This window comes from Crocodylus siamensis, chromosome 3 (assembly GCF_052110815.1).
Source record: "Crocodylus siamensis isolate JL-2025a chromosome 3, ASM5211081v1, whole genome shotgun sequence".
In the NCBI taxonomy this organism is placed as follows: domain Eukaryota; kingdom Metazoa; phylum Chordata; order Crocodylia; family Crocodylidae; genus Crocodylus; species Crocodylus siamensis.
This window is the reverse complement of record NC_143397.1, coordinates 17,346,676-17,373,269: the sequence shown is the minus strand read 5'-3', so window position 1 is coordinate 17,373,269 and position 26,594 is coordinate 17,346,676. Positions and strand designations below refer to the sequence as shown.

At 43.3% G+C, this 26,594-nt stretch overlaps 1 protein-coding gene across 1 annotated transcript; it reads right to left on the bottom strand.

The window, feature by feature from the left end:
* Window positions 1-3,019: 3,019 nt before the first annotated feature.
* On the bottom strand, window positions 3,020-15,852 carry LOC149868025 (uncharacterized). The gene is made up of 9 exons (XM_090037173.1): window positions 15,656-15,852; window positions 12,018-12,257; window positions 10,794-11,000; window positions 8,404-8,637; window positions 7,273-7,426; window positions 5,677-5,786; window positions 4,805-4,918; window positions 3,785-3,934; window positions 3,020-3,154 (listed from the first exon to the last, which is right to left on the bottom strand). Exons 1-9 carry the CDS (start codon window positions 15,737-15,739, stop codon window positions 3,020-3,022), a joined length of 1,428 nt encoding a protein of 475 aa, XP_089893299.1. The 5' UTR covers window positions 15,740-15,852.
* Window positions 15,853-26,594: the final 10,742 nt, after the last annotated feature.

Below are 26,594 nucleotides of genomic sequence, written 5' to 3'. Positions count from 1 at the left end.
ATCAGAAGAGGAATCTGTTGTTAGTAGTAGCAGCTTTTTGTATTGCAGCAGTAGCCATATCATGCAGCTAAGGGCCATATTCTATGCAAACAGTTAAGACTGCCTAAATCACAAAGACAGGAAGTGTGGAAGGGGAAACAGAGTGGCTCGTTCCACACTGCAGATCCTCGAAGTCCCAATGAAGTGCTGACTAGCCCTACCTAGATACCTACATTTTGACCAGTGAAGTCCCAAAGACATCTACATTTCTGCATGGGCACAGCCAACCAGCTTCTGATGACTCCAAGCAGCATTATGGCTATGCCCACTGGGATTCACAAACCAGGCATTCCCGTCTCTCTCACCGGCAGTGCCTGCCCTAGTCGGCATTCTCAGATTTTACCTACCATAAATACAGCAACTGAATGGGGCTCCCTGTTCCTTCAAGGTGAAAGCAGCCCAGCCAAGGAGCTCTGCAGGACAGGCAGGGCACAGCAGGTACAGGTCACTGTGGGTGCTTGTACACGTGACAGTTGTCATAATGTACATGTGACAAAAATGTCATTTGTGTGGCTTAATGGCATCACAACTTACACGTGTGCAAATTTGGGGAGGTTTAGATGAGTTTCCATTGTTGCCAACTAAACTATATCTGGATGTAGTTAGTTTGCAATGATGTGTTGCATGTGTCAGCTTGGACCCTGCTGTGGGAGAAGCGGGTAGGCTCTGCAGAATAAAAGGATCAGGCCTCTCGCTGTTTCTGCTTTCAGGAGGCACCTATTGAGGGCAGAAGCAGCGAGGGACCCGACCCTTTTTTTTTTTTTGGCGGAGCCTGTCTGCCTCCTGCCGTCAGGGGGTGAGCTGCCAGTGGGCCAAGTGGCCCCTGAGCTGCAGGAGACCCCAGTCCTTCCCCTTCAATTAAAACCCTACTGTTTCATTTTAGGGGGCATAGAATAAAACCCTGAGGACTAAACCCTTGTCACGTGTACAAGCACCCTGTGGCAACAGGGCAAAGAGGCACTTCCAGGCAATCTGCTGACTGTCAGGGGGCAGGGCCCTGAGAAGATATAGGCTGGCAGGCTAGTCTCTTCCTTGCAGCTCCAAGGAAAGGAGCTCCTGCCCAGGAGAGCTACCTGGGAACACTAGACCACCAGTTATGCTGCTTGTGGGAACAGCCAGGCTCAGGGCGCTCATAAGGAGCCCAGAGCTGGCAAATGAGGAAAGTTTTCTCTCTTAAGGGGTAGAGGCCTGCTTCCCCTTGTGGAAGAAATCAAACTTCGCGTTGTGGTTGAATCAGAACAGACAGAGCCAGCTTTTCTTTATTTAAGGCTATACTGTGATCACAGGGAGGATTCCAGACAGCAAGGGGAAGCGCCCACTTGTCTGTTTCAAAGGATTTCTCAGACTCTCTAAGTTTACAAGCGTATTTATACTAAAGACAGAGAAAGAGATAAAAAATACACCTTGGAGAAACAAAACAATAGTAAATTACACAGAAATTTAGAAAGTTTACTTAAACAAACTATCTATGCACAGGTCAAGATATCAAGATAACCCAAGGAATGCAGGAATGCAGATTCCTTATCTCAGAACAATTGAATTAAGCACTATCAGCACTTCTGGTCTTTGTCTGTTTTTTTCTAGTCAAGTAAGCTAATTACTTCTACACCCTTTATGCCTTTGTTGTAGCCCAGGACTTAGGTTTATGTTGTATTTACACTGGGGGGGTTGGGACTCCCAGCCCTCACTTAACCATTGTGATTAATGACAATGGAGCTGGCACCGGGAAATTAGCTCTTAGGATGGCCCAGCAACAGCCCTGCTCCCAGCAAGGACCCAGTGACCACAAAGCTGGCTGTTGGGAAATAAGGTCTCCCATCCCAAGCCTCATAACTGTGGAGGTTGGGCTGGGAGATAAAGATGGTTGCAGAATGGTGCTGGGAGCTCTCTGCTGGCAGGGGCTGGGATGCCTGCTCCCTGCTCAGCTCCACACTCATGGTGCTGAGCAGGGACAGGCTCTTTAGCCTGTTCCCAGCTATCTCCATCATCACAGAGCTGAGCAAGGAGCAGGCTCCCCAGCCTCCATCTCACAGTCACAGAGCTGGGGCTGGGAACTGTCCTGGTCAGTGGCAGATCCTAGCCCCATGCCCCAATTGATGATTGAGGCATGGGGCTTGGGAGCTAGCTGCAGGGGTAGGGTAGGTCCCAGCCCCCTGCCCCATCTGACAGGTGGATCAGGGCAGGGAGCTGGGACCTGCTTCTCCCACAGCTCTTTCCAAGTCTTCTGCTCCTGATTGGGGAGACAGGGCCAGAAGCTTCCTGCTGCTGGGGCTGGGGCACATTGTCCCCACCCTGGCAGCAGGCAGTCCCCAGGGGCAGGGTGTAATGTCCCAGTCCTGGCCAGGAGATAGCTGTCTCCTGGCCTGGTGTTCCCTGCCAACTCCTGGGCTGGTGTAACCAGGGGTCCATTGCAGGGCCCCAGGAAGGAGGAGCAGTTTGCTGCCATTAGCAGCAAATCTGCTCCTGCTTCCCTGCATATGTAGATGCATGCCTGGGAGCGTTTACTCATAAGTAAACTAATCCCAGATCAAATGCACATGTAGACATGCCCAGTTTCAGTTAACAGGTGGAGAACTGAGTATGACTTGTACGCAGAGGGCATGGTCTCTATAAATAGATAATGTGTGTATGTTTAACTTTCATTGCTTTGATGTGAAACAAAAGAGGATGAAATGTATGAATTAATAAATGGTACACAGCAAATATAGATAACATGGTGTCAAAACTTCCTCTATTTAGAAAATAATTTAAACGATTCTTGAATATTAAAAGTACTTAAATAAGTACTTCATGAATGTTTAAGTAAATAAATAATAATTTGGTCCTGGAAATCTAAAAGGATCAATAAATATGAACTTAAAATAACTTTGTAATAATATTGCAGAGTTTTTCTAAAAGCTTTACTGCAAACAGCAATAAAAATACTAGCAAGCAGTACAAACAAGACAAATGAGTAAGAAATGATTATTGCTTAGAGCTGTTATGGTAGGTTAATTGCCTGATCCTCCCTAAACCTTGGAATCTTCTTGAACTCCTCCTGTTTCTTGAAGAAAAGCTGGGCTAGAATATGGTCTGCCATGGCATGGAAATAGTCATCCATATCAAGTGTCTGAAGCTGTAGAAGAACCGACATTGTAACCAGTAATAGGCGTTATTAGATTGGTGTTTTATCCTGTATTTATTGTACCATATATAGTAGTATATAATATTATATAGTATAATATTGTATATTATAAAATATATATTTTATAATTTATTTATCCTATATTAACACACATGGGGCGCATCGATACAGGTCACTATGGCAATGTTACTGCGCTGTGATTTAGTACAAAAAGGAAGTACTAAATCACGGCAGAGTAACAGCCTGTACTTGGCTGTATGTGCAGCACATGGTTATTTTTAGCATCTACTTCACTGTAGCAGCACGCTATACCAGGGGAGCGCATCAGTATGGCAAAGTAGCTGCAGGTCACGTGTAGACACCTGTGGATGCTACATCACTGTAGCACATAGCTATGGCAACATAGTGTCACATGTAGATGTGCCCAGAGAATACCTGATTTCTTTCTGTCCTACAATATATATCTTTTTTTATGGGGCTACGGCCCTAGAAGAGCCCTGCATACTAGATAATCTCACCTCTGTATACCTGAGACATTAACCTCAGAATTAGCAGTCGCATAAAAGAAAATTACTGTATATCCAATTAAAGCTACTTCATCCCTCCACTGTAAATGCTCACCTGGTTGCCTGTACTAAAGGCTAGAACCAAAACCAAGTCCTCATCGCAAATGCTCTTGATATAATGTTGAGTTCCAAGGGGGAAAAATACAACATCTCCAACACCAATGTCAAAGTTTGTGGTAACTTCAGATGAAACAACAATGCCCACCTAGACAAGAGATGCAGCAATTACTTCTTGCTAAAAAAACTGAAAACTGTATAATAAGGAATAAATTAAGAATTATGGCACCCATTATGCAGTGACAGCTACTAGTGCAGATCTAAGAGTTATTCTTCACGGGCTAATAGTCAACTGTCCACAGTTGGGGAAAAGTAGACATTTCCATATCTTCACCTTGGTAGGAAAATGTTAACATGATGCTTTTTGAAAATAGGTGGAATGCTTAAAATGCACCGTTAAGCCTTAGTGTTTTTCAGGGGGAATTGGGATACCTGCTGGCTTTGACTGGGCTACTTTCACAGACTCCTCTATCACCTACCATTGCCTTAGGTCCCTTTGTAGTTCTTATCTGCTTCATTTTAAAAAGCATTTGCAGTGATTATCTGGTTGTATCTTCTTTTATCTACATGTTGTTAGTGGGCCTCAAATCTCTGGGTAAAAAGTGGTCACAAAAGCTGGCCAAAAGTGAAAGCAACTCCATTTTCCTAACTAAAATCTAGTATAAGAAATGTAAAAATTACTCCAAAGCTTATTTTCACTGCTTTTTCCCCTGTTCCTTAGCAGTGCAGAGTTGATAGTCCCCTTTGTATTTTGTTTTCCCTGTTTCCAAGACAGTAAGAGATCCCACTTCAACTAGGTTCACATTTCCTGCTAGTCAGTTATGTTGGTGCAACATCATTTGACTTGAGCTTTCTACCAGTGTAACAGAGAACAGATTTTAACCCTAAAAAGCAAAATGTGAGCTTTGTAGCTTTAGAATATTAACAAGAATCAGAATTTTTTTCTGAAAACAATCCCAGAAGGCTTATCACAGACAAAATTCCTATTAGTTTACTCCAGAGTAGTTCAATAAGTTACCTTTCCACAGCCACTAATGACATAGCCCATCTCATTAGCATTGAAGTGGAAATGAGGCTGACGTAGTCCATTGCTATATGTCCTGAGAGTTCCTATGGTAAGGGTATTTTCATGCTGAAAGCCAAAAGAATACAAGCATTAGCAAAAATGCATATGTGCAATTTCTTGGTTGTACTTTAAAGTGACAATGTACTCTGTTTTAGTTGTAGCCATGTTAGTCTAAGACATAGACAGGCAAGGTTCCTCAAAGGGAACGTTCAAGACACCTTTCGTAGACAAGCCTACGAACTTCTCTTCATAAATCTACTGGATAGATCAAGGACTCAATGCAGACACTGGATTTATGACACATTACAACCTGCCTGACATCTGATTCACCGGGTACCTGCCAGACCTGACCTTTAACATTTTTCTTTCCCCACCTTCCTCCCTCTTCTCTCCCCTCCTTTTCTACCCATTGTCTTCCTAATTTCCAACTAGTTACTTTTTCACAAACAGCCTCTTTTCTACCTTGGAAAACTACTACAATAGAGTCTCCCTTACTTACCTTTGGCTTCCCCCCCACCTTGTTTTTCCCCCTCCCTTCCCTCTTTTACCTTTTGTTTTCTAATTTCTACCTATTTACTTTCTCACTGATGTCCCGTCACACATTTAGCTTCTTCCATCCTTGGAGTCTCAGAACAGCAGAGACTCCCAATCCCTGAAGAAGGGTGATTGCACCCAAATGCCGGCAAAGAACTTTTTTCCAACTACTCAGTTGGTCTAAGAGATACCACATCTACACAAAGAACCTTGTCTGCCAACATACTCTGTGTGAGTTCAGACATTACCACATGCTTCAGTGGCCATGGTAGTCTATTGAAAATACAGACCTTATTCAGTGATTCACTGAAAATTTGCTCAGTGCTATTTAGACCAGATCCATTTTTGCGATAGCGAGCCCACTGGATTATTCCTCCTGGAAAATGATATTCTGCTGATGCTGAATCAAAGACAGTTAAATAAGCATTAATGACAGAAAACATTCTGATTTATTATCAGTAATTGATTTCCACAAGATTTGCTTTTTGTTCATGTCCTGGTTTATATGCCAACCAACAAGATGTGGCATCACTGGGATTTAATTGAATTTGGGATCTATAGAACTACTAACATGAGGTTGATTAACAGCATTTTTCTTAACTTCAGTCTAAGATTAGTAACTTGAAAATGTATTGAAGGATATTCGTTGCTGAATGCTGTAAGGTAGTCAAAGGAATGGAGGGCTCTTAACCTTTCCAAAGAAAAGCTCAGTACCCTGCAGAATTGGTTCTGATGTATGTGTGAATTTCAAACAATTTTGCATAAAGTGGATCAGTCTCCAGGAGTTGTAGCTGCTAAAGTTATGCTACAAACACATTCCATATTCTAACAAACAAATCAGTCTTCCTGCCATTCTTTTCTCTGCATCTGTATTCAAATGAGATGGACCCTTCTTCATAAACCTGGTGTTCAAAATGCCTGTAGCATTCTGCCTTAGACACACAAAATATTCCCAAGAAGTGTTAGGCATGTCTCTGACCCATTTGGACATCTCTGTTCCCACAGTGGTCTTCTCTCAGTAGCATAACTGAAGGAGGGGGCAACCAGGGCAGTAGCACAAGGCATTTCATCTGTGCAAAAATAGCTGTGACTACAGTGGTTCATGCGCCAGAGCTGCCTGAGGTGTCATGCAGCTGCCCCAGGTGCAGAGCTGCACATCTGCCTGCCTCCTTCATTATCTGGAACTCAGAGCAAAACTACCACCTATTAAGAGCTCCCTGGACTTTCCTGTTTTCTACCAATCTCTTGAAATGAACAGATGGCTGAGGCATTTGGTTCTGATTAACAGAGCTAACCTTAGGGGGGGTGCAGGGCCCAGGGCAAATCAGCCTGTGTGGGGCACCTTTACTACTAGGCAGGGCCATGGTACCCCCACAAAGGGGGTAGGGGGTGGTCTCCTTGCTTCTTCTGCGGCGCAGGGCTGAGCCACCAGCTCCAGGTGGGCTCTGCAGCTCCACCCGGCTTCACAGGGCCCCCCTAAAGTGCAGGGCCGGGGTGGTCGTCCTGATTTGCCATACTCTAGGGATGGCTCGGCTGATTAGTTTCCACCAACAGAACACAGCCCTGAGTTTGAGGAGTTTCTGCCTTGTCTTATGCTCAGGTTTAGGCTGGTGCCTTATTGCTTACTAATCAGTCTTTCCAGTGTGTAAACCAAAAGATACTTAGTGACGTCAAAGGCATAAAACAAATTATGTGAGAGAAGAAGAAGGCCCTATGTCTTTAGAGGCAGATACTTTGGGGTCTGCTTTATTTATGAAAAAAAGAAGAAAAAAAAGTGCTGGTTCCTGTTTAATTTTGTCCTTGATTCTTACTGTTTCTCTCCCCAGTTGTTTTAGCCAGAGCTGTGACTTTTAGCTCTTCCACTCTGTAAGGTCTTAGCTCTGTACCTTTGAGGTTGTAGAAGTACCGCCACACAAGCTTGTCTGGAGACTGCACATAGCTGGCATTCTGAATCAGTTCCATGAAGTTTGGTGGTAGGTTAATGGCCTGGTCTTCTGTCTGTTTCTTGAATGATCTAATAAAACTGATTCCATCTTTTGGCTGAAATATGTGCAATAAATATATATTAGCAAGTGTACAATGCAGACTGGGAAAGATACAGAGGTTTTGGTCAGGTAATGTGCTCCTAAGCATTAAGACCTACTGGGCACATCTACACATGCATTAATGTGCTTTTCCTAATGCACATTAAATTTAGTATCTCCAGTGTCCAGTACTAAATACATGTGCATTAGGCTGCCCTAATATGGAGTACCAAAAGTGCATATTTTTAAAGTGCTGCTTAATGCGCAGTAGCCCATTTTAATGGATATTAGCATAATTGCCCTGCTTTTTATGTGACTCTTTACTGCACAGTAAAATAGGCTACTGCGCATTAAAGCTTATGTATAGATGTTCCCACTAATGTTTAATTTGGTGCAGAAATTTGCTTTTTTTTCCCATGCATCCTCTAGCCCTATATGCAAATTGCCATGACAATATACTTTGCTAAAAATTTGCTTTTAAAACCCTAGAGAGATTTGGAACCAAAATAAAACTTGTCTCCCACCTGGGGACATGCCACAAGGTGCTCCCTGAAAGAAAAGATTGCCTCATCCCTATGGAAGATGCAGATTTCAACCATGACAACCTGTGGATCCAGTGGAAGCTATGTGCTTATATGCTGGAGTCAATCTTAGCCCTACTTTTTCCATTCACTCTAGAGGCATTCAGATAAGGTTAGAATTGTCAGTGGCTTCCTCTGGCCCCATTTAAAGGAATGTCACAGTACTCAGGGGCATTATGGAACATAATTACTTTCACATTGCATTAACTAATCTGATATCTCTTATGCATCAGAACTGGCTCATTTACTGCAGACACAGGGAGGGTCCTCCACATGTCTAGGGAGGAGGCATATACATCCCCTCTTGCAAGGCACAAGAGATCAAAATGTAGAGGGAATTTTCTACAATTGGCTCAGGGGAATGATTTAATTGATTATTATAAGCCTGAAGAGCTAGCTGTGCTGCACAGACCTTTAATGACCTTGCTGCTATGTCTTCTGGTGTAGAGAAAAATACATCATCAACATGCAGAGTTTGAAGTTCTTCATGTGTTGTAAAAAACAGCAAGAACAAGCAGTCATCTTCTCCTATATTTTTTATCCAGTGCAACGTATTTTTTGGAAAGAAAATCACTTGTCCAGCTGTAACATTGTATGTGGTTACTGGACTGGCATCAGCATCAACAACACCAATCCAGGCAGTACCCTGAGATATAGATGGAGCAAGGGAACTTAGTGAAAGAAATGATCATGGTTGCAGTCAGCTCATAAATCATATTCACCTCTACACAAATCTTTTTCTAGGGTGGTTTCTGCAGAAATGACCTTATCTTCAGCAGGAAGCTGGAATATATGACCTCTTGAGATACCTTCTAGCCTTATCTTTCTATGATTCAACATGTATTCAGTATGCCAATAAGTCAAACACACACGACTGATTATAGAATACAGGCAGGTGACCTCTGCCTATGACACCAAGTGACAGTGCATTCAGTCACAGACTGATGACTGGCCTATTTTCTCTGAGAAAACACGTACTAAATATGCATATATAGAGATCTACATTTAGAGCAGTAAATTAATTATTTAAATAAAGACTATGAATAGTTTATAGTTCCTAGATTAAACTCTTGGGGAAGAACCATATGTTCTTGCACAACTGATCTTCTATCCTGATTGGGGCCTTTGAGTGCTACTCTGACAAAATATCAATAATTATTAATTTCAGAATCCTAGGGTTGGAAGAGACTCTCAAGGGTCATAGCTCTCTGTGCAGATGCAGGATTCACTGTTCCTAAACCATTCCAGATAGATGCCTATCTAACTTGTTAACTTGCAATGAAGGAGACTCCACAATCATCTAGCTGTTATATGATTGTTAATAACCAAAAAGTTGTCATTTCATATATATCCAAAGGTCCAAAACGCATTTGCACTTTGTTTTGAAATGATATCCAGCCTTGAATTATTTCTCACAATAAACTATGAGCTTGTATTTTAAAATAACTTTTACGATTTCCATTTTACAGATGGGGAAACGTGCAGTCAGAACAAACATGTCAAATAGTTTCAGATTTGGGCACCTGTAATTAGGCACATGAAGTGTGTGTGCTTACCCATGTAACAAATTCATTTTTAAGGTGTTAAGTATACACAAGTCCCATTTACTTGGGTTATTATATGTAGAATAAACTAGAAGTGTGGAGTAGTTCTGAAACATCAGACCATTTTGACCTGTCTACATTGTCTAGATGCCAAGTCCAGTAATAACACCAAAACATGCACCCCTTCACCTCACTGTCACATGTGTGTCAAATCCCCAAAATGAGACAACGTAGCCATGATATAAGAAGGGACCTTCTTAATTCACAGTTTCACAGACACTGCAAAATCCAGGATTGTCCAGGAAATCTGCTAAATCTGCAAAAAACATAAAATGCTAGCTCTCCAGTGGGAGCCAGTGGTCTTTGCTGCTTGGAGGAGAAGGCACCAGCTGGTAGGGCAGCATGAAGGGCATTAGGCAGGATGGCGATTACCCCCTTGTTCCTCTTCCCCCCCTTCCAGGGCTTCTCTACCAGTAAGTGCTGAGGGGCTGGGCCACACGAAGGGCAGCCAGCAGTCAAGATGATGGTCAACCCCTCCCCCCTGGGTCCTCCCCACCAGTCAGCACTGTGGTGTGGAGCTACCATGAAATGACTGCAGAATTAGAGCTTTAGGCTCCAATCAACCCATGACATTTGTTAAGTCCTCCCATGATTTAGACAGACCTCTAGCTATAAGTAAGCAACACGAAGGACATGCCCAGAGCCACACAGGCTCTCCCTTTTTGAGTGTCCTCCTTGGTGCATGTTATGGGCTGTTCTACAGGGGCTATATTGCCTATTTCAGTGGTTCTCAACCTTTTTAGACTCAAGGCACCTCTCCATAATGTTTCTGAATTTAGCAGCACTCAAATTTTTTTGACTACAGAAAAATAAACCGCAAGTCTTCTGTTGCAAAGACCTCAGAAAGACCACAGCAAATCAGAATGGTTTTGACACTTTGGATTCCTATTTGAAATCTCTAGGTTTATCTTGTCCATCATGTTTGCACACTTAACAGTGCTAACATTGCAAAGCATCCTGAAGCACCCTTAAAAAGATCTCGCAGCACCCCAGGAAAGAATCACTGACCTAGTTCCTGGGATATGGTGCATGGAAAGCAAGCTTTATTGCACAGGGGCATGCTTCTCAGCACTGCTTTCCTGGCTTGGGCCTTAAGTACCTTATTTCAGGTATTATGATTGGTTATCTTTTTTATATAGTGCTATGGCTATGCTTTATGATTTATGCAGAAAATTGCAACAGGAGAATCAAGAGGTACCTTAAGTAGAAAACCATGTTCATTGGCATTAAAGTGCCAATGTGGGGCCCAGAGTCCTTTGCTCTTGATCTGTAAGGTGCCAAAAGTCATCTCAGACTGACGGTTGTTGATGCTGGTTCCAAATTCCATTTCTTCATCGCTCTGATACGCATTTATATCATGCCTGAATCTTGCCCATTGAATATCACCCCCAGGAAAATGATGTACCTGGAAAATTACACATGTGGTGCACTCTTTACATGTATTTTAAGTATGGGAGAAGGGCTAAGGGAAAATACTGAACATTTAGATTTAATAAAAGACTCAGTCTTTTGAATATTTTTTCAATTGCTTGATGAGTGTTCATTTGGTACACTCTTGATGATCACTCATGTACTTCCTCACATCTTAATATATCGGCTTGGACTCATAATGTTGGAAGGGACCTCAAGGGTCATCTAGTTCAATCCCAAGAGAGAATCAGTGTTACCAAGGACACAACTCTCAGCAAAACCAGATTCAACCCTGAATCTCTCATTGATAGGATAATTCTGCTCATTTGCTCCCACTAGGGTGCAGCCTAACCTGCAATTAGACAAGAGAGACCCTGATGGACCCTGATTTACACTCAGGTTCTCCCTCAACCAGAGCAAGTTGGCAGGGCATATTCCTTACCAGAAGACGTGGTGGCATATATATGGTATTAGCTTATTTTTCAATTTCAAAAATTCAGAAGTATCAAAAACAAAACTGAAATGATCTAATAATTTGTATTTGTTTTTGTTTTGTTTTTCACAAGTGCTACAAAACTACCAGGTCACAGAGATGAACAAATTCATTTTTTAGGCCACTATTGCCCAAGGAGAGACCATCAAGTTTATTTTTATTTGTGATTTAAGAATACATTTCAACTAAAGGTAACTAACTGGCTTTTATTTAGATTCTTGCTTTTCATTAATGTTTAAGAGCGTCATGTACTGTTGTTTCAGAGTTGTATTTCAAAAAGTGGTTACTGTTCTGAATCTACCTTATTTGTAGGTGCAAGTAATTGGATGTCCCAAAAGGTTTAAATTCAATTTGAAATTTTCTGTATATGAATCTTTGTGATCCCCAAATCTCTTTGTACTTGCAGTTCTGTGCACTATGCATACAAAGAGTGAAGGTAAATGAAGTTGTCTGAACAGTTGGCTGCAAACACACAAATTGAGTGTAATGGTATTGTTTTGCAAAATGAAGAATTGCTACCTTAGATTTACCCAGATGATTCAGAAACTGGAATCTGATATCCACTCTCTTTCTGTCTGACATTCCTGTTGGTGTTTGTGGGGAGGATACTTTCTGCTTTTGCATGTTTGGCTGCATCATAATCCCAACGTTTTTAATGTAGACCAAAGACCAGATCAGCACTCCCATTATGGTAGATGTTATACAGACCCACAGGCAGATTAGGAAAATGTTCATAATGGACCAAGGATACTTTTTTCCCTACAAGACATTAAAAAACAAGCAAAAAGAAACAAAAACAGAGTTACAAGAATTGAACCATGAATTCAGTGGTTCTTCTGTAATCCAGACTGGATCCTTTCTGGAAGACATGCTGAAGTCATTCACAAAACACTGGGTTTAGTCCTGGGAGGGGATAAAATATACAGATCTTCAAGTGTTCTGCAAAGACAAAGTAGCAAAATGTTTCCATCATGATTTGATTATTCAAACTATTTGCACTTTCTTTTGTTGGTTTCTTTTTCATAAAGAACCACCAAGATTTTGAGGGCTTGAGGCATCAGTTAAAGCAGGGGTGGGCACAATGTGGCACAGGGGCCAGATGCTGCCCGCCAGGCCATTCTATTTGGCCCATGGAGTCCCTAGAAAATTTAGAAAATTAATATTTATCTGCCCCGGTTGCCTGTCATGCAGCCCTCGATGACTTGCCAAAACTCAGTAAGCGGCCTTCCCCCCAAAATAATTGCCCGCTGCTGAATTAAAGGCCTAATGGATGCTTGCAGATGTAAAAAAACCCCCAGAAAACACGTTACTTTACTTTAAACTCAGCGTGTTCCTGCACTGAGCCCTGCCCATGCCCAAAAGAGACAGTGGGTTACTTCAGCCTGACTCACCCAACATCTGTAAAGAGCGTGTGCTTTAGTGGGGCTGTTTTGGTGCTTTTATCTAACAGGTGATTGAATCAGCTTTAGCTAAAAGTGCCAAGAAGCCCCACTGAAGTGCCTGAACTTTATAGATGCTGCAGAGATGGGTTGAAGTAACATGTTGCTTCTTCCAGTAATGCGTAGGGTTTTGTTAGTTGGTTTTTTTTAAACATCTGCAGGCAACCAAAATGTCATAGATCTCTGAGAGCTATGGTAAAGAGAATATCACATATATCACTTATGCCTTGTTATATCTGCCTCTCTCCCCCCCCCCCCCCCCCCCCCAACAACCCGGCAGACTCCAGATCCATGTCTGGAGAAAGAGTAGGTCAGCAGGAATCTCAGAAATGTTAATTTTCATTTGGGCTCACTCAGGAGGTTCAGGGTCCTGGTGATAAAGGGCACAAGGGAGGCAGCTGAGAGTGAAGTTTGTGGATGACACTTGGAGCCAGCAGATCTTTGAAGAACTGGAGGTCTCTACCTTTTTCATTCTTCAGGGATGTGATCAGTCTTTGGCCTCAAGGGACATGTCACTGTTTTTCCTGTCCCTCACTAGTTTTCTTATATTGGGAATAATTGGGCCCGTGTGAGCATTTAGTCAGTGGGGTATTTGTAATATTAGGACCTTGTGTTAAATAGTCTTCTTGTAATTCTGCTCCCCTTCCCATTTCACCTAAATAAATGTCAATAGGTTATAGTCCACACTTTCAAAGCTAGCTAGTGACTTTGGATCCTTCTACATTTTTAAATAGCTTGTGTAATTCCATAGCAAACAGCAGTAACACACAACTCAAGAGAAAATCTGCATCAGCTGTGAAATAGGTTTTAGATTAGATTGCACCCAAAGTTAAAGTCCCAGTTAGCAAAGCTTTAAACTGGCATCCAGACCAAACCTGGAGAATTACTTAACTATATTTAAAAAAGCCCTATGTGCACTACTTGATAGTAGCAATGTAGCAACTCTGGTTTCAGTTAAAACCACATGGTATAATAACATTGCATTTATACATTGTGTCACAATGGAGTTCCTGACTTGGATATTTATAACACACAGCTGTTTAGAAGACCAGCATTATCCCTTTATGTGTATCATCTCAAGTGACTGAGGGTATAGCCAAGTGTTCAATCTGAGTGCTAATTTTTAGCACACCAAAAAAATGTGGAGGTGGGAGGGGTACAGGCATCGCAGCCACCTAGCTGGAGAGCTACACGGTTGTGCAAGTTCTCCAGCAATAGAGGACTTCTCTTCTGCTCTCCCCTGCCACTAGAGGAGCCCAGGAGGGGAGAGGACAGACTGTTAGTGAGCAGCTGGCAGCCCCCAGCCCTGTCATAGTGGGGGCACAAACAAAAACTGGTTTCCTTGCCTCTGCCACCCCTGGGCCTTATCCCAGGGAGACTTTAGGTTCTTCAAGGGCACGCATGCCACTGCATGAACAGTCCTGGGCAGTGGGAATTGGAGCTAGAGCTGGGACAGTCCTGGCTTTGTTTAAGCACGGTGGCAGCAAAGTCCCAGCAGGACACCCGGAGAGCTCACTTTTCAGTGGGCCATCAGTGGGGACTTCGGAGGGAGGGAAGACTATCAAAGAAGAGAATTTGTCTCAGAATAGACAATAAGTTGTAATGCTAAAAAATGGAAGGCAGTTGGATAGTACAGGGGCAACACAGAGTCATATCATGCATTCAGGATTTAAGTAGCTCTTCATACTGAAGTCACATATTGAATTTCTCAGAAATTCAGGATAAGTAGCTGTCTGACACAAGAATTTGGGTCAGAAATTCTTCCTCAGCAAGTATACATAGGAACAAGACAATATACTCTATTTTAGGACTTGGCCTGAGAATACAGTAGAATCCATCCTACTTTATCGCCTTGGGTTTCATTTGAATCACTTAGTGTGCTTTATTACATACTAGTTTTTAAATTAATTTACTGCCTAAACTCAATAAGGGCCAGCTGTTGCAAAAACTTACTGGCATGAATACTTTACTCATGTGAGTAGTGTCATTGGCTTGTTTGGACTGCTTTGATAGGGAAAGTTGTCACAGAATTATGCCCCAAGCTGGGAGTCCCACTGCAGGGGGGAAAAACGAATGTACCACAAACTTCATGTGGTTTTGAAAACTATAGCTTTTAAGAATTGATTTGTAATAACACTTCAAAGTATATTAAAATGGGATTTTCAAAGGGGTCTTAGGAAGCTGACACCAGACTTAGGAAGCATATACGGCAGCATACTCTGTACCATAGTAGTGAACTTGTTTGAGAGTTTAGTATCTACAAAATGGTGCACCCATTTAACTAACTCAGCTTCTAAATCAATCCACATAGATCAATGTAGCTCCTTTTAAATTAAATTAAGCTAGGTCAATATCACCAACTATAGAGCAGTGCAAGAGTATCCACATACAGTTCCACTTTAACTTCAATTTAGAAACCAATTTAGCTATACTGGCACAATTTCTCTGTGTAAACTTTCTCTGTGCCTTCTGCTATCACATGCTAAGTATCATATGCTATCACAGCTTTGCTAAGTAAAGAAAGAGACCCTGGTGGGTTTTTGATCATGTATTATGTCTATCCATTAGACAAAGGACATTAGAAAGATTCTGTTTATTTCTTTTCTTGTAGTATATTTTAATACATATTATTTTCCCTATTATAAAACAAGAGTTTGGTCCCCAGAGAATGATCAGTTCTCTTGGTAATGGTCTAGCAACAGAATAAGAAAAACTTACTGGTATCATGTGTTTCCTTTGGTCCCTTTCATTTGAAGGACTTTGTGTATGTTCTTCATTCATTTCATATCCCAGGTTATCCATTTAAAGTAACTGGTATTGTTAAAAAATATATGTGTAATTTTAAAATCACATAATTCCAATCCAGCATGCTTAACACTGGAGCATAAAGCAATGGCTAGTTTTCATTTTTATTAGAGACAGTAATACCACTTGGAATGATCTTATATATAAATATGTTGCAAACCAGGAAGTATTCTTCTTTACTCTTTAACAGGAAGGATCTGCCTACTTCTACATTCAGCCTTGAAGTTATATATTTTGCCTGCACATCACAGACCCATGAAATGACAAGACGTGCTTTGTTGTAACAGGCAACTGAGGAACCAATGGGGACAGCTCATCCAGTTAAAATGGTGACAGTAAATCAGAGTGAATTGGAAATAGTGAGAATGAAACTAAAGACATGCTCCCTAATACAATGTTTAGACAAGTATTTTATGTAGAAGACAAGAATAAAAAACTGCATTGATTAGCTGACAAAGAAGCCCTAATCTTGAACACAGAAAATAAGAACACTTTTCTTGATTTTTGAGGGACTTAAAAACCACAGGATATTATATTTGTGAGTGATTATGTGAGTATCTGTTGGATAAGAAGCACAGCTGCACCTCAATAGCCACAGCTAGTAATGGTGGAAAAAGAAAATGCACAAACTGATGACAAGCAGCAATTTTGCCTTCAAGTCATCAGATCTTCTTGGCCCGCACTTGCAGGGAGGCAGGTAGAAAGGCCAAGGCAACTACAGAGCTGAGGCTGGCAACACTAATTAAAGACAACAAAAAGACTTTGTTTAGGTGTGTAGGGAGTAAAAGGAAGGCGCAGGGCAGCATAAGACCCCTAGTGAACAAGGAGGAGCAATTAGTGACAGACGGGGGGGACAAGGCTGAGCTATTCAATGAGTATTTTGCCTTGGTGTTCCTGAACAGGGCTCGAGATAATTATGAGTTCTTAGATGGGCATCAGAGGGACACCAGGTTACCAACTGTTGGCGCTGACTTGGTGCAGTCATTTGTATAGACCAGATGTGTTCAAGTCAGCAGGCCCGGATGAGCTGCATCTGAGTGTACTGAAGGAATTAGCCAGTGTCATAGCAGAACCACTGGCACGGCTGTTCGAGCGCTCGTGGTACTCAGGACAGGTCCCAGAGGACTGGAAAAGAGCCAGTGTGGTCCCTATTTTCAAGAAGGGGAGGAAGGAGGATCCAAGTAATTATAGGTCAGTCACTCTCAACTCCATCCTTGGAAAGGCCTTTGAAAAGATTATGAAGGATCGTATTTGTGGGAGTCCAGCAGGAAAAATAATGCAGCAGGGAAGCCAGCATGGATTCATAGCAGGTAGATCATGCCTGACCAATCTGGTTTTGTTGTATGACAGGGTCACAAAATGCTTAGAAGCAGGAGTAGAGGTGGATTTTTTTCTTGGACTTTAGCAAGGACTTTGATACAGTATCTCATCCCATTCTCATAAATAAATTAAGAGGTGTGACACAGACGTTTACACAGTCGGGTGAGTGGCAAATTGGCTTAGCGGTCGCACCCAGAGAGTGGTAGTAGATGGGTCGGTATCAACCCGGAAGGATGTGAGTCGTGGTGTCCTGCAGGGTTCAGTCCTTGGACCTGTACTCTTCAGTATCTTCATCAGTGACTTGGATGTGGGTGTGAAGTGCACTCTGTCCAGGTTTGCGGATGATACTAAATTCTGGGGTGAAGTGCACACTCTGGAGAGTAGGGAACAATTGCAGGCAGACCTAGACAGGTTAGAAAAGTGGGAAATACACAATAGGATGCAGAACAACAAGGACAAGTGCAAAGTGCTGCACGTAGGGTACAAAAATATCCAGTACACCTACTGGCTAGGAAGTGACCCTCTCAGCAGCACAGAAGTGGAAAGAGATCTCGGAGTCATAGTGGACTCCAAGATGAACATGAGTCGTCTGTGTTACAAAATCATCAGCAAAGCTAACTGCACTTTATCATGCAGCATCATGATAGATAGAACCAAGGAGGTGATACTTCCCCTCTATGTGGCATTGGTCAGACCGCAGTTGGAGTACTACATCCAGTTTTGGGCACCATACTTCAAGAAGGATGTTGATAGGCTCAAGAGGGTCCAGAGGAGAGCCACTTGTATGGTCTGGGGCTTACAGAACAATCAGGCCCTATGAGGGCAGACTGAGGGACCTGGACCTCTTCAGCCTTTGCAACAGAAGGCTGAGAGGTGATCTTGTGGCCACCTAGAAATTCATTAGGGGGATGCAGCAAGGGATCGGAGATGCTCTGTTCACCAGGGCACCTCTTGGGGCAACTAGGAACAATGGTCACAAACTGACAGAGAGCAGATTTAGGAGAGATATCAGGAAAAACTTCTTCATGGCCAAAATTTGGAATGGGCTTCCAAGGGAGGTGGTGCTCTCCTCTGCCTTGGGGATCTTTAAGGGAAGGCTAGATAGGCATTTGGCTGGGGTCATCTGACCCAGTGCTCTTTCCTGCCTAGGCAGGGGGTCAGACTCGATATGAAGCACTGGATAAACTCTTATCATACCAAATATCCCACATCTTGTATTCAAAGTACAATAAATAGGCCATAGCAGAAGCACTCGTGGTGTGGCCCTGTCAAATTCCAACAAATATGTAAATTCTGCTAAATATCTTGTCACATAAGGACATGAATAATAAAGGAAGTACAATAACAGTAGCTGCACGTTTTATAGTTTTATATTGACCAGCAGTAACTGGATGAGCTAATCTCATGTCCTGTAACTAACACTGTGTTCAAAGAAGAAATGGACTTAAATTGCAACAAGGAAGATTCAGGTTAGATGTTAGGAAGATTTTTTGTTTTAATGATGAAGATTGTGAAGAACGGGAACAGATTATTTAGAAAGGTAGTGACACTGGTGGTTTTTAAATGCAAGTTCGACAGACATTTGGCTGCCTTGAAAAGCTCCCTCTTTCTCTATGGTTTTTATGGCCATACTGTCATTATTTCAACCCATGCAGAAAGTGTAAATAACTATACAGAGCAGAGAAGAATCAAACCCAACACCTTCCTTGTCTAAGCATGCTTGTCCTTTCATACACCTATTCCAGTAAAAATACATTGTATTTCTTGGTACATTTCATGACATGTAGTAAAATGATCTTTGGCAATCAAACACATGGTCTAAACGCAGACACTAGTTTTGCCCACAACATTGTAGGCTGGTCTCTCAGTTGATAAAATTGAAATGCATTCCTGAATAAACACTCTTGCAGAAGATCTTGCCCAGCAGAATTCTCATTTCATTTTGTAACCTAATTTAACACACTCGATTGATGCAATCTGGATTTTTACAACAGAAGTATGGTTATAAATTCCATATTGTAATCACTCAGCTTCCTTCTGCAAAATAAGTGAGATGATGAAAGCCGTGTGTACTACAGGGTTCCCCATCTAGTTACTGACTTCAAAGAACTCCAGTGGGGAAAGTTCTCTCTCATCTATATTATTCATCTCTTTTCATTATCTTTCAATTCTTCAAAAGAGCCTCTTTGTATTTATCAGTCACTTAATGTACAACATATTTTCGAGTTCCTGACCCAGGTTTCTTACCTCTAAGCAAACATTTTTAAGAAACTAAAAATGGCTCTCACAAACATTTTGAGAACTGTTTCCATGTGGAGATATGTGCGTTTCATCTCGTGTTTTGTTTAGTGATTTTAAACATGGTATGATATGCCAGAGCAATAGGTTAGGAGACTGAAGTAAAATAATTGAAGAACAACTACAGCTTAGAACTACTCTAAGGTTTTCTTTGAATAGTTTTCCATGTGCGTCTCAGGGAAACAGTCATAGGGGCATGATGATACTTCAGGTTTCACACCCATCCAGTTTGGGGCTTTACAAGCAAGACTGCCTTAGAGAGCATGAAATAGCAATAAATGTTATAATTTTGTTGGGTATAAGAGGCAAGTTAGCTGTGTTTGTTTGAAGTCAATCAGAAGTCAGGATAGATGTACATCTTTATAGACTAACTAAATTATATTAATACATCTATCTGTCTTTCTGGATACAGATAGATAGATAGACAGGCAGATGTGCACCTCTCTCTCAAACTTTCATGAACCAAAACTCACTTATTCAGATGCTGTGAAAGGAGATGCAGAAAACAAAGTATAAGGTGGCAAGATAAGTTAGGATACAAGGGGTGGGGATGTGGGGGAGATAGGGAGGAAGAGGCTGGTGCTAGGAAAGAAAAGCAAGTGAGCAGTAAACATCAAGGAACAAAAAGGGAGTTACAAAAGCTAGTCCAGATAATGAGATCAGAATCCACAGTCTCTGTTTAAACCATACCTAACAGTTTGTGGGGCCTCTCCAATGACACTGGCTGCAGTTGTGGCATTCAAGCCCAGAAAGCCAACTCCATCATTTACGAATGTCTGTATGGCCTTCCTTTGGGCGCCCAAGGTCTTATTGACATTGATGTTTTACCCATTGCTGGCTTTCGGGCCCTCATGCTTCTACCATACGAGTGTCGTGACACTCACTTCATCATCATCACAGTCTGCGGATGATTTCTTGTTCTGCACTTTCCTGTTCAAACTGGTTTTTAATTTTTTTTTTTTTTTGGTCTAAGAACAGCAGTCCTGAGGTCAGCAGTGGAGTGTCCAGGGAGGTTGAACCATTCTGCCACTGGCTTCTGTGTCTTTCTGCAGCAGATTGGCGTTCATTCTTATATGTAGAGATTGCCCTGTCCATCTGACGTAGGCAGCAGCAGGGCATTACAATCAGGTGATGGTTGGAGGGCCGCGCCCAGAGGGTGGTGGTGGATGGGTTCTTCTCGACCTGGAAGGATGTGGGCAGTGGGGTTCCGCAGGGCTCGGTCCTCGGGCCCGCACTGTTCAACATCTTCATCAGTGACTTGGATGACGGGGTAGAAAGCACCCTGTTCAAGTTTGCTGATGACACTAAGATGTGGGGGGATGTGGGTGCACTAGAAGGGTGCAATAGGCTACAAGCTGACCTTGACAGGTTGCAACGGTGGGCGGATGAGAATAGGATGGGGTTTAACACTGATAAGTGCAAGGTGTTGCACATGGGGAGGAAGAACCGGCACCACACTTACAGGTTGGGGAACTCCCCTCTTGCCAGCACGGAGACGGAAAAGGATCTTGGAGTCGTCATTGACTCCACGATGAACATGGGCCGGCAGTGTGGGGAGGCAGTCAAGAAGGCCAACCGTACCCTGTCATGCATCCACAGATGCATCTCGAGCAGGTCCAGGGAGGTGATCCTCCCCCTCTATGCGGCACTGGTCAGGCCGCAGCTGGAGTACTGCGTCCAGTTCTGGGCGCCACACTTCAAGAGGGACGTGGACGATATGGAGAGAGTCCAGAGGAGGGCCACTCGTATGATCAGGGGTCAGCAGGGCAGGCCTTATGAGGAGAGGCTACGGGACCTGAACCTGTTTAGCCTTCACAAGAGAAGGTTAAGGGGGGACCTTGTGGCCTGCTACAAACTGGTCAGGGGGGATCAGCAGGTATTGGGGGAGTCCCTGTTCCCCCGTGTGCTGCCAGGAGTGACCAGGAATAACGGTCACAAGCTGGCGGAGGGTAAGTTTAGATTAGATATTAGGAGGCGCTACTTCACAGTCAGGGCGGCTAGGGCCTGGAACCAGCTTCCAGGGGAAGTGGTGCAGGCTCCTAGCCTGGGGATTTTTAAAAGGAAGTTAGATGAGCACCTTGCCGGGGTCATCTGACCCCGGTGCTCTTTCCTGCCAAGGCAGGGGGTCGGACTAGATGATCTACCTAGGTCCCTTCCGACTCTAGCTACTATGAAACTATGAAACTATGTCATTGGTAGAGTTGCAGGTGAGCAAACCTTGGCTGTACTCCTTGTTATTAGGTCCAGTGAGGAAGTGGTCTGCACTGATGTGGCAACACAGCAGGGATTTGCATCCATTGCAAAGCCTGGTGCCTCAGTGAGGATGGGAGTTTGTTAGTCTGTTGTTTGAGAGACACCATTTGAGGTTGGGACCATAAGACAGGGCATGTTTGGCTCCAAAAGCTACCTTGAGATGGTCATCCTTTTCAAGGAGGGATTGGAGGCCATTATGCATCTTAGGTGTTCAAGCTGGGGGGATGTAGGTGACAACCAGAAGGACTCTTGCCCTGGGGTTGGCCTTGCCCTGGGATTGGGTACTGCAGCACTTTGGAGCAAGGTCTGAGTCTAGCTTTGATGATCTGAGTGGCTGTAGTTTTGGGATTGTATTATAATTGTAGGAATTCCTGCTCTAGATCTCGAGTGTTTATCCCAGTTGGTGGTGTCCGAGCAGATCCAGTTGTAATGTGGCCACTGCAAACTGTCACCGTGGTGTCTAGAAAACGAATCTGCTGCGTGGAATATTCCAGGGTTAGCTTGATGGAGGGGTGGAAATTGTTAAAATCTTGATGAAATTTCTTGAGATTCCTACCCATTGACATACTGAGGTATACCATGGGGATGAGAGGACATGAACTTCAAGATCCGTCATAAATATGGTGGCAGACTGGGGGGGAGGAAGCATATGGACATAGACAGAATTTCACACACAACCTGACTGAAAACAGTTTTTCCCCCCTCTACAGACTTTTGATAGTTGGCATTATGACCCTGAAACAGAGTTAAGTAAGCAATATGTGGGTCAGTATATCATTTCTGTATTCCTGTGCTTTACCATAGGGCGCAGACAGAAGTGCAGTTCCCCTCTGTAACTCAGAACAAGTTCTGCAAAGTGCTTCGAGTTACTTACCCCGGACCAAACAGTACATGGTTGGTCCCGGGGGGGAGGGAAGTCTAGCTGCGGGCTGGGGGCCTGCAGCCCGGTTCCCCCAGCAATGCCCAGGACTCTCTGCCAGTGCTTGCAGTTTTCAGAAGGGGAAGGGGAAAGGCAGCAGAGGGAGCTCCTTCTTGGGGCTCCCAAGCTGGTGCTGAAGGCTGGGGTGGGCGACTTGGAGCCCTCCCACCTTGGAGGAGGGGGGACTCCCACACAAGTGAACCACCCCCAATGGGAGGCTGAAAAAAGCCCAGACTGAACTCCCTCCACTCCCTTTCCCCCTCCCATTCTGAAAAGTGACAGGCTGGGAGCTCCACAGACACGAGTCACAGAAGACGCTACATTATGAAGTGTCTTTATCTGACACATCATGCAATGAGGGGTCAGATTGTCACCCAATCTGTCATTTTAAAAGCTGTCTGCAGCCCTGCATTTGTGTTTGGTCACAACTTTAAACTGCTTTCTGTGGCCATATTGGGCAAAAATTGTCACTTCTGTCTGCACCTTTTGTGAAAGGGGCTGTTAAAACAGACTGGAAGCCTGGGCACCCAACTGTATAGAGAAAACAGCTGGAATATCTCTATTTTTCAGCTGTTCTCAGTTCCTGAGATGGACTTAATTAAGGTAGGCTTAATTGCTAGAAAACATCAGGAGCCACAGGAATGGCATATTCTTTCTAGGGCCCTGTGTCCAACAGGGCTCAAATTCAGGGATCAAGAACTCTTACCACCCTGGTAAGGGTATTTGAAAATCTACCCTGAGCTAACCAAGAAACCACAAAACTAACCAAGACATCACAAAGCAACAAACTATTTTGGATAAACTGCATTAATATTAGAGACTCATTCAAAATCCATGCTAATTGGTGCATAGCAGCAAAAATATGTTTATGGGTTCCTATCCTCCGACTATTTACTTGAAGTCTTAAAAGCAGTAGAGTCGAGTAAAGTCGAGTGTCAACTATCCAGAAAGTCAAACAGCTGGAAGGTTTTGTATTAACACAATACGGCCGTAGTTGGGTTTTGCTTGTTGATGAAACAATTGTGCATTTTTTTGTTTTAAAATCCCCAAGCATTAGTAAACACCATAGGGTTTTTTCTAGTTTCTAATAGTTACTGTACAGTACAGCAATTAGTCTTCAGCACTTCATACCGTACTGTTTGATTATCCAGAAAAACTGATTATATACAAATACCAGTGACACTCATTACTCTGAATAATTCATGTTCTACTGCATTTTGTTAGCACTTTGCCTGTTGTCATAGGGAGATTATTTTCTGGGAAGCACATAAAAGAACTAGTTGAATTCAGAGTTCCCCACTAGCAAAATGCAGAATTTTAGTTTTAAATATCAATAAACCAGTCAAGTGACAAACTTATTTTCCTCTGACCATCTATTTCAGAGCTGTCCAGCTGGCAGCCCACAGCACGTTCCCCCCAGCTACCACACCTCACATTGCCCCAGCTGCCGCTGCTACTGGGATGCCCTCCCTTCCCTTTTCCAGCTTCTGCTGCCTGCGTCCTCCCCTGGGGTTGAAGGAGCCTGTGGCTGGGTGGCTCAAGGGACCTAGAAACCTTGCATAGTGCAGCATGGAAGTGCCAATTCAATTTTGTGAATTGACTGGCACGGCAGGGGAGGGATGGACACAGCCCTACCTGACATGGAGCCCTGAGAGCGTGCACCCCTACAGGGAGTGTGGCCAAGGGGTGGGAGGGAGAGAGTAGAAGGGGGTCCTGTGGCACTTAGCCACTCAGAAGTTGGACAGCCTTGATTTTTTTAATATTGATTAGGCCTGAAGAGACAGCATTTTGAGATTTTTCAATTAGTTTTTTTTTCAAATTATTTCAACTACAACTTGATTAAGAGATTTTATGAATCTGTATTAGTAAAAAAAAAAGAAGTAGCAAAAGAGATTTTAAGAAATCCTTGCCTGTTGCCTAACTTCTGGACCATCATAGATAAAACACCACTCTTACACTACCCTTAATAAAAGAAGGAAAGGCAATCGTTTATTATTAAACACTCAATTGCCAAATGGCATGTAGGAATAAAACATGCTTGTAGAAACATCCAATGCAACCTGGATTGTTTGTATCTGCATGGTTCCCAAGCCTACGCAGTTCACAGCAGTGTGCTGAATTCAACTGTTCACTGTGGTATTTACTTCAAATGTCACCACTTCACTCAAGAGGAACTGATCAGAGAAGCCGTGTCCTTTGAAATAAAAGCTGCAGCAAACAGCTAGAGCATCTTAGCGGTCCTGCCTTTGTGCAGATGCTTCACAGACCTTCATCTTCACAGCTGGGAAGGGAAAGAGGGGTGCTGGGAACTTCAACTGAAGTATCTGAGTTCTACTGTATGCTTCAAATGGTTGTTTCCAAACTAAGAAGGATTATTTGATGGAGAACAGGTCTGAGCGTGAGGACTTCTGGTTAGTCACTGTACATATATCACGATCATCTTACAGAAACTTGAAATTGTCCTTATAACTAAGTATGTGCCACTAAATTTGCTTAATTAAGTTACAATGTAATTTGCATATTTTGTGCTTAATAAATTGTACATAAGGTTTCTAACAGATAAGAGCCTGTAAACTTTTTTCCCCACCAGACTACAATAGTATAAAAAACAAATTGCTGTCAGAAAGCTATGACATGGGACTCTTGTGTAATTATACTGATATAAAGGAACTAGATAAGCTTTTTACATGACTATTCCAGCTCCCATTTATATCAACGTATCTGTGGTGTTAAATACGGCAGACTACCAGAAGTCGGAGGTGTAGCCTGCTGCAGAATTCAGGGCCCTTGGGCCCCCAACAGGCATGGCTACTGGTAGCAAGAAGCAAGCTAGAGCTGTGCTGATGCAGTCCTGCAGCTACTTGGCTTCCTGCCACTGCCCCCAGACCTGCCACCACTGCAGCTGCTGGTCCTACAGATCCAGCCCTGTAGCAACTTTTGGCACTTTTGGTGTAGATGAATGCTGTGCCTGTAGCCCAAGCAGAAGGGGAGCTACTAAGGCAGCAATAAACCACTCTTTATCCCAATCCATACAGCATCACAGCTAGAGCAAAGATACACACCTATCCCACTACATATCTGGCCACCCGAATCAACAAGATACAAGTTCTCACCTACACTTGTACAGAAGTCTGACAAGGAAAGGTGGGGTCTCTTCCGGATCCACTGCATTCTCCAATTTTTGCTTCAGTTAATCTCATACGTATCTAGAGGTTTTCCTAAACATCTTCTGATTGATCAGTTTGAATTTCTTTATCCTCCAAGACTGTAAGGAACCAGCTTAAACCAGATTTTCAGCAGGCCCAGCAAGATATCCATTTAGCAGATTTTCATATACCCTATGGAACCCCGGGATGTCATTCTCCCCATGTACTCGGCCTTGGTGAGGCCGCAGCTGGAGTACTGCGTCCAGTTTTGGGCTCCACAGTTCAAAAAGGATGTGGAGAAGCTCGAGAGAGTCCAGAGAAGAGCCACGCGCATGATCAGAGGTCAGGACAACAGACCTTACGATGACAGGCTGAGAGTCATGGGGCTCTTTAGCCTGGAAAAGCGCAGGCTCAGGGGCGATCTGATGGGATGACCACCGGTACCTGGGGGAACGTTTGTTCACTAGAGCACCCCAAGGGATGACGAGGTTGAACGGTCACAAACTCCTGCAAGACCGTTTCAGGCTGGACTTAAGGAAGAATTTCTTTACTGTCCGAGCCCCCAAGGTCTGGAACAGTCTGCCAGCGGAGGTGGTTCAAGCACCTACATTGAACACCTTCAAGAGTAAATTGGATGCTTATCTTGCTGGGGTCCTATGACCCCAGCTGACTTCCTGTCCTTCGGGCAGGGGGGGGCTAGACTCAATGATCTTTCAAGGTCCCTTCCAGCCCTAATGTCTATGAAATTTATGAAATATTTTATGATGTCCATATGACGTTGTATAAGTCGACCCCATATTTTCACTCGAAAAAAGGTTAGGATTTTCCTGTGTATGTTGATCCCACCTTGCTGGAGGCGGGGGGGGGTGCGTTGGTGGCAGGGAGGGCATGTGTGGGAGTGCCTGGCCCACTGGCA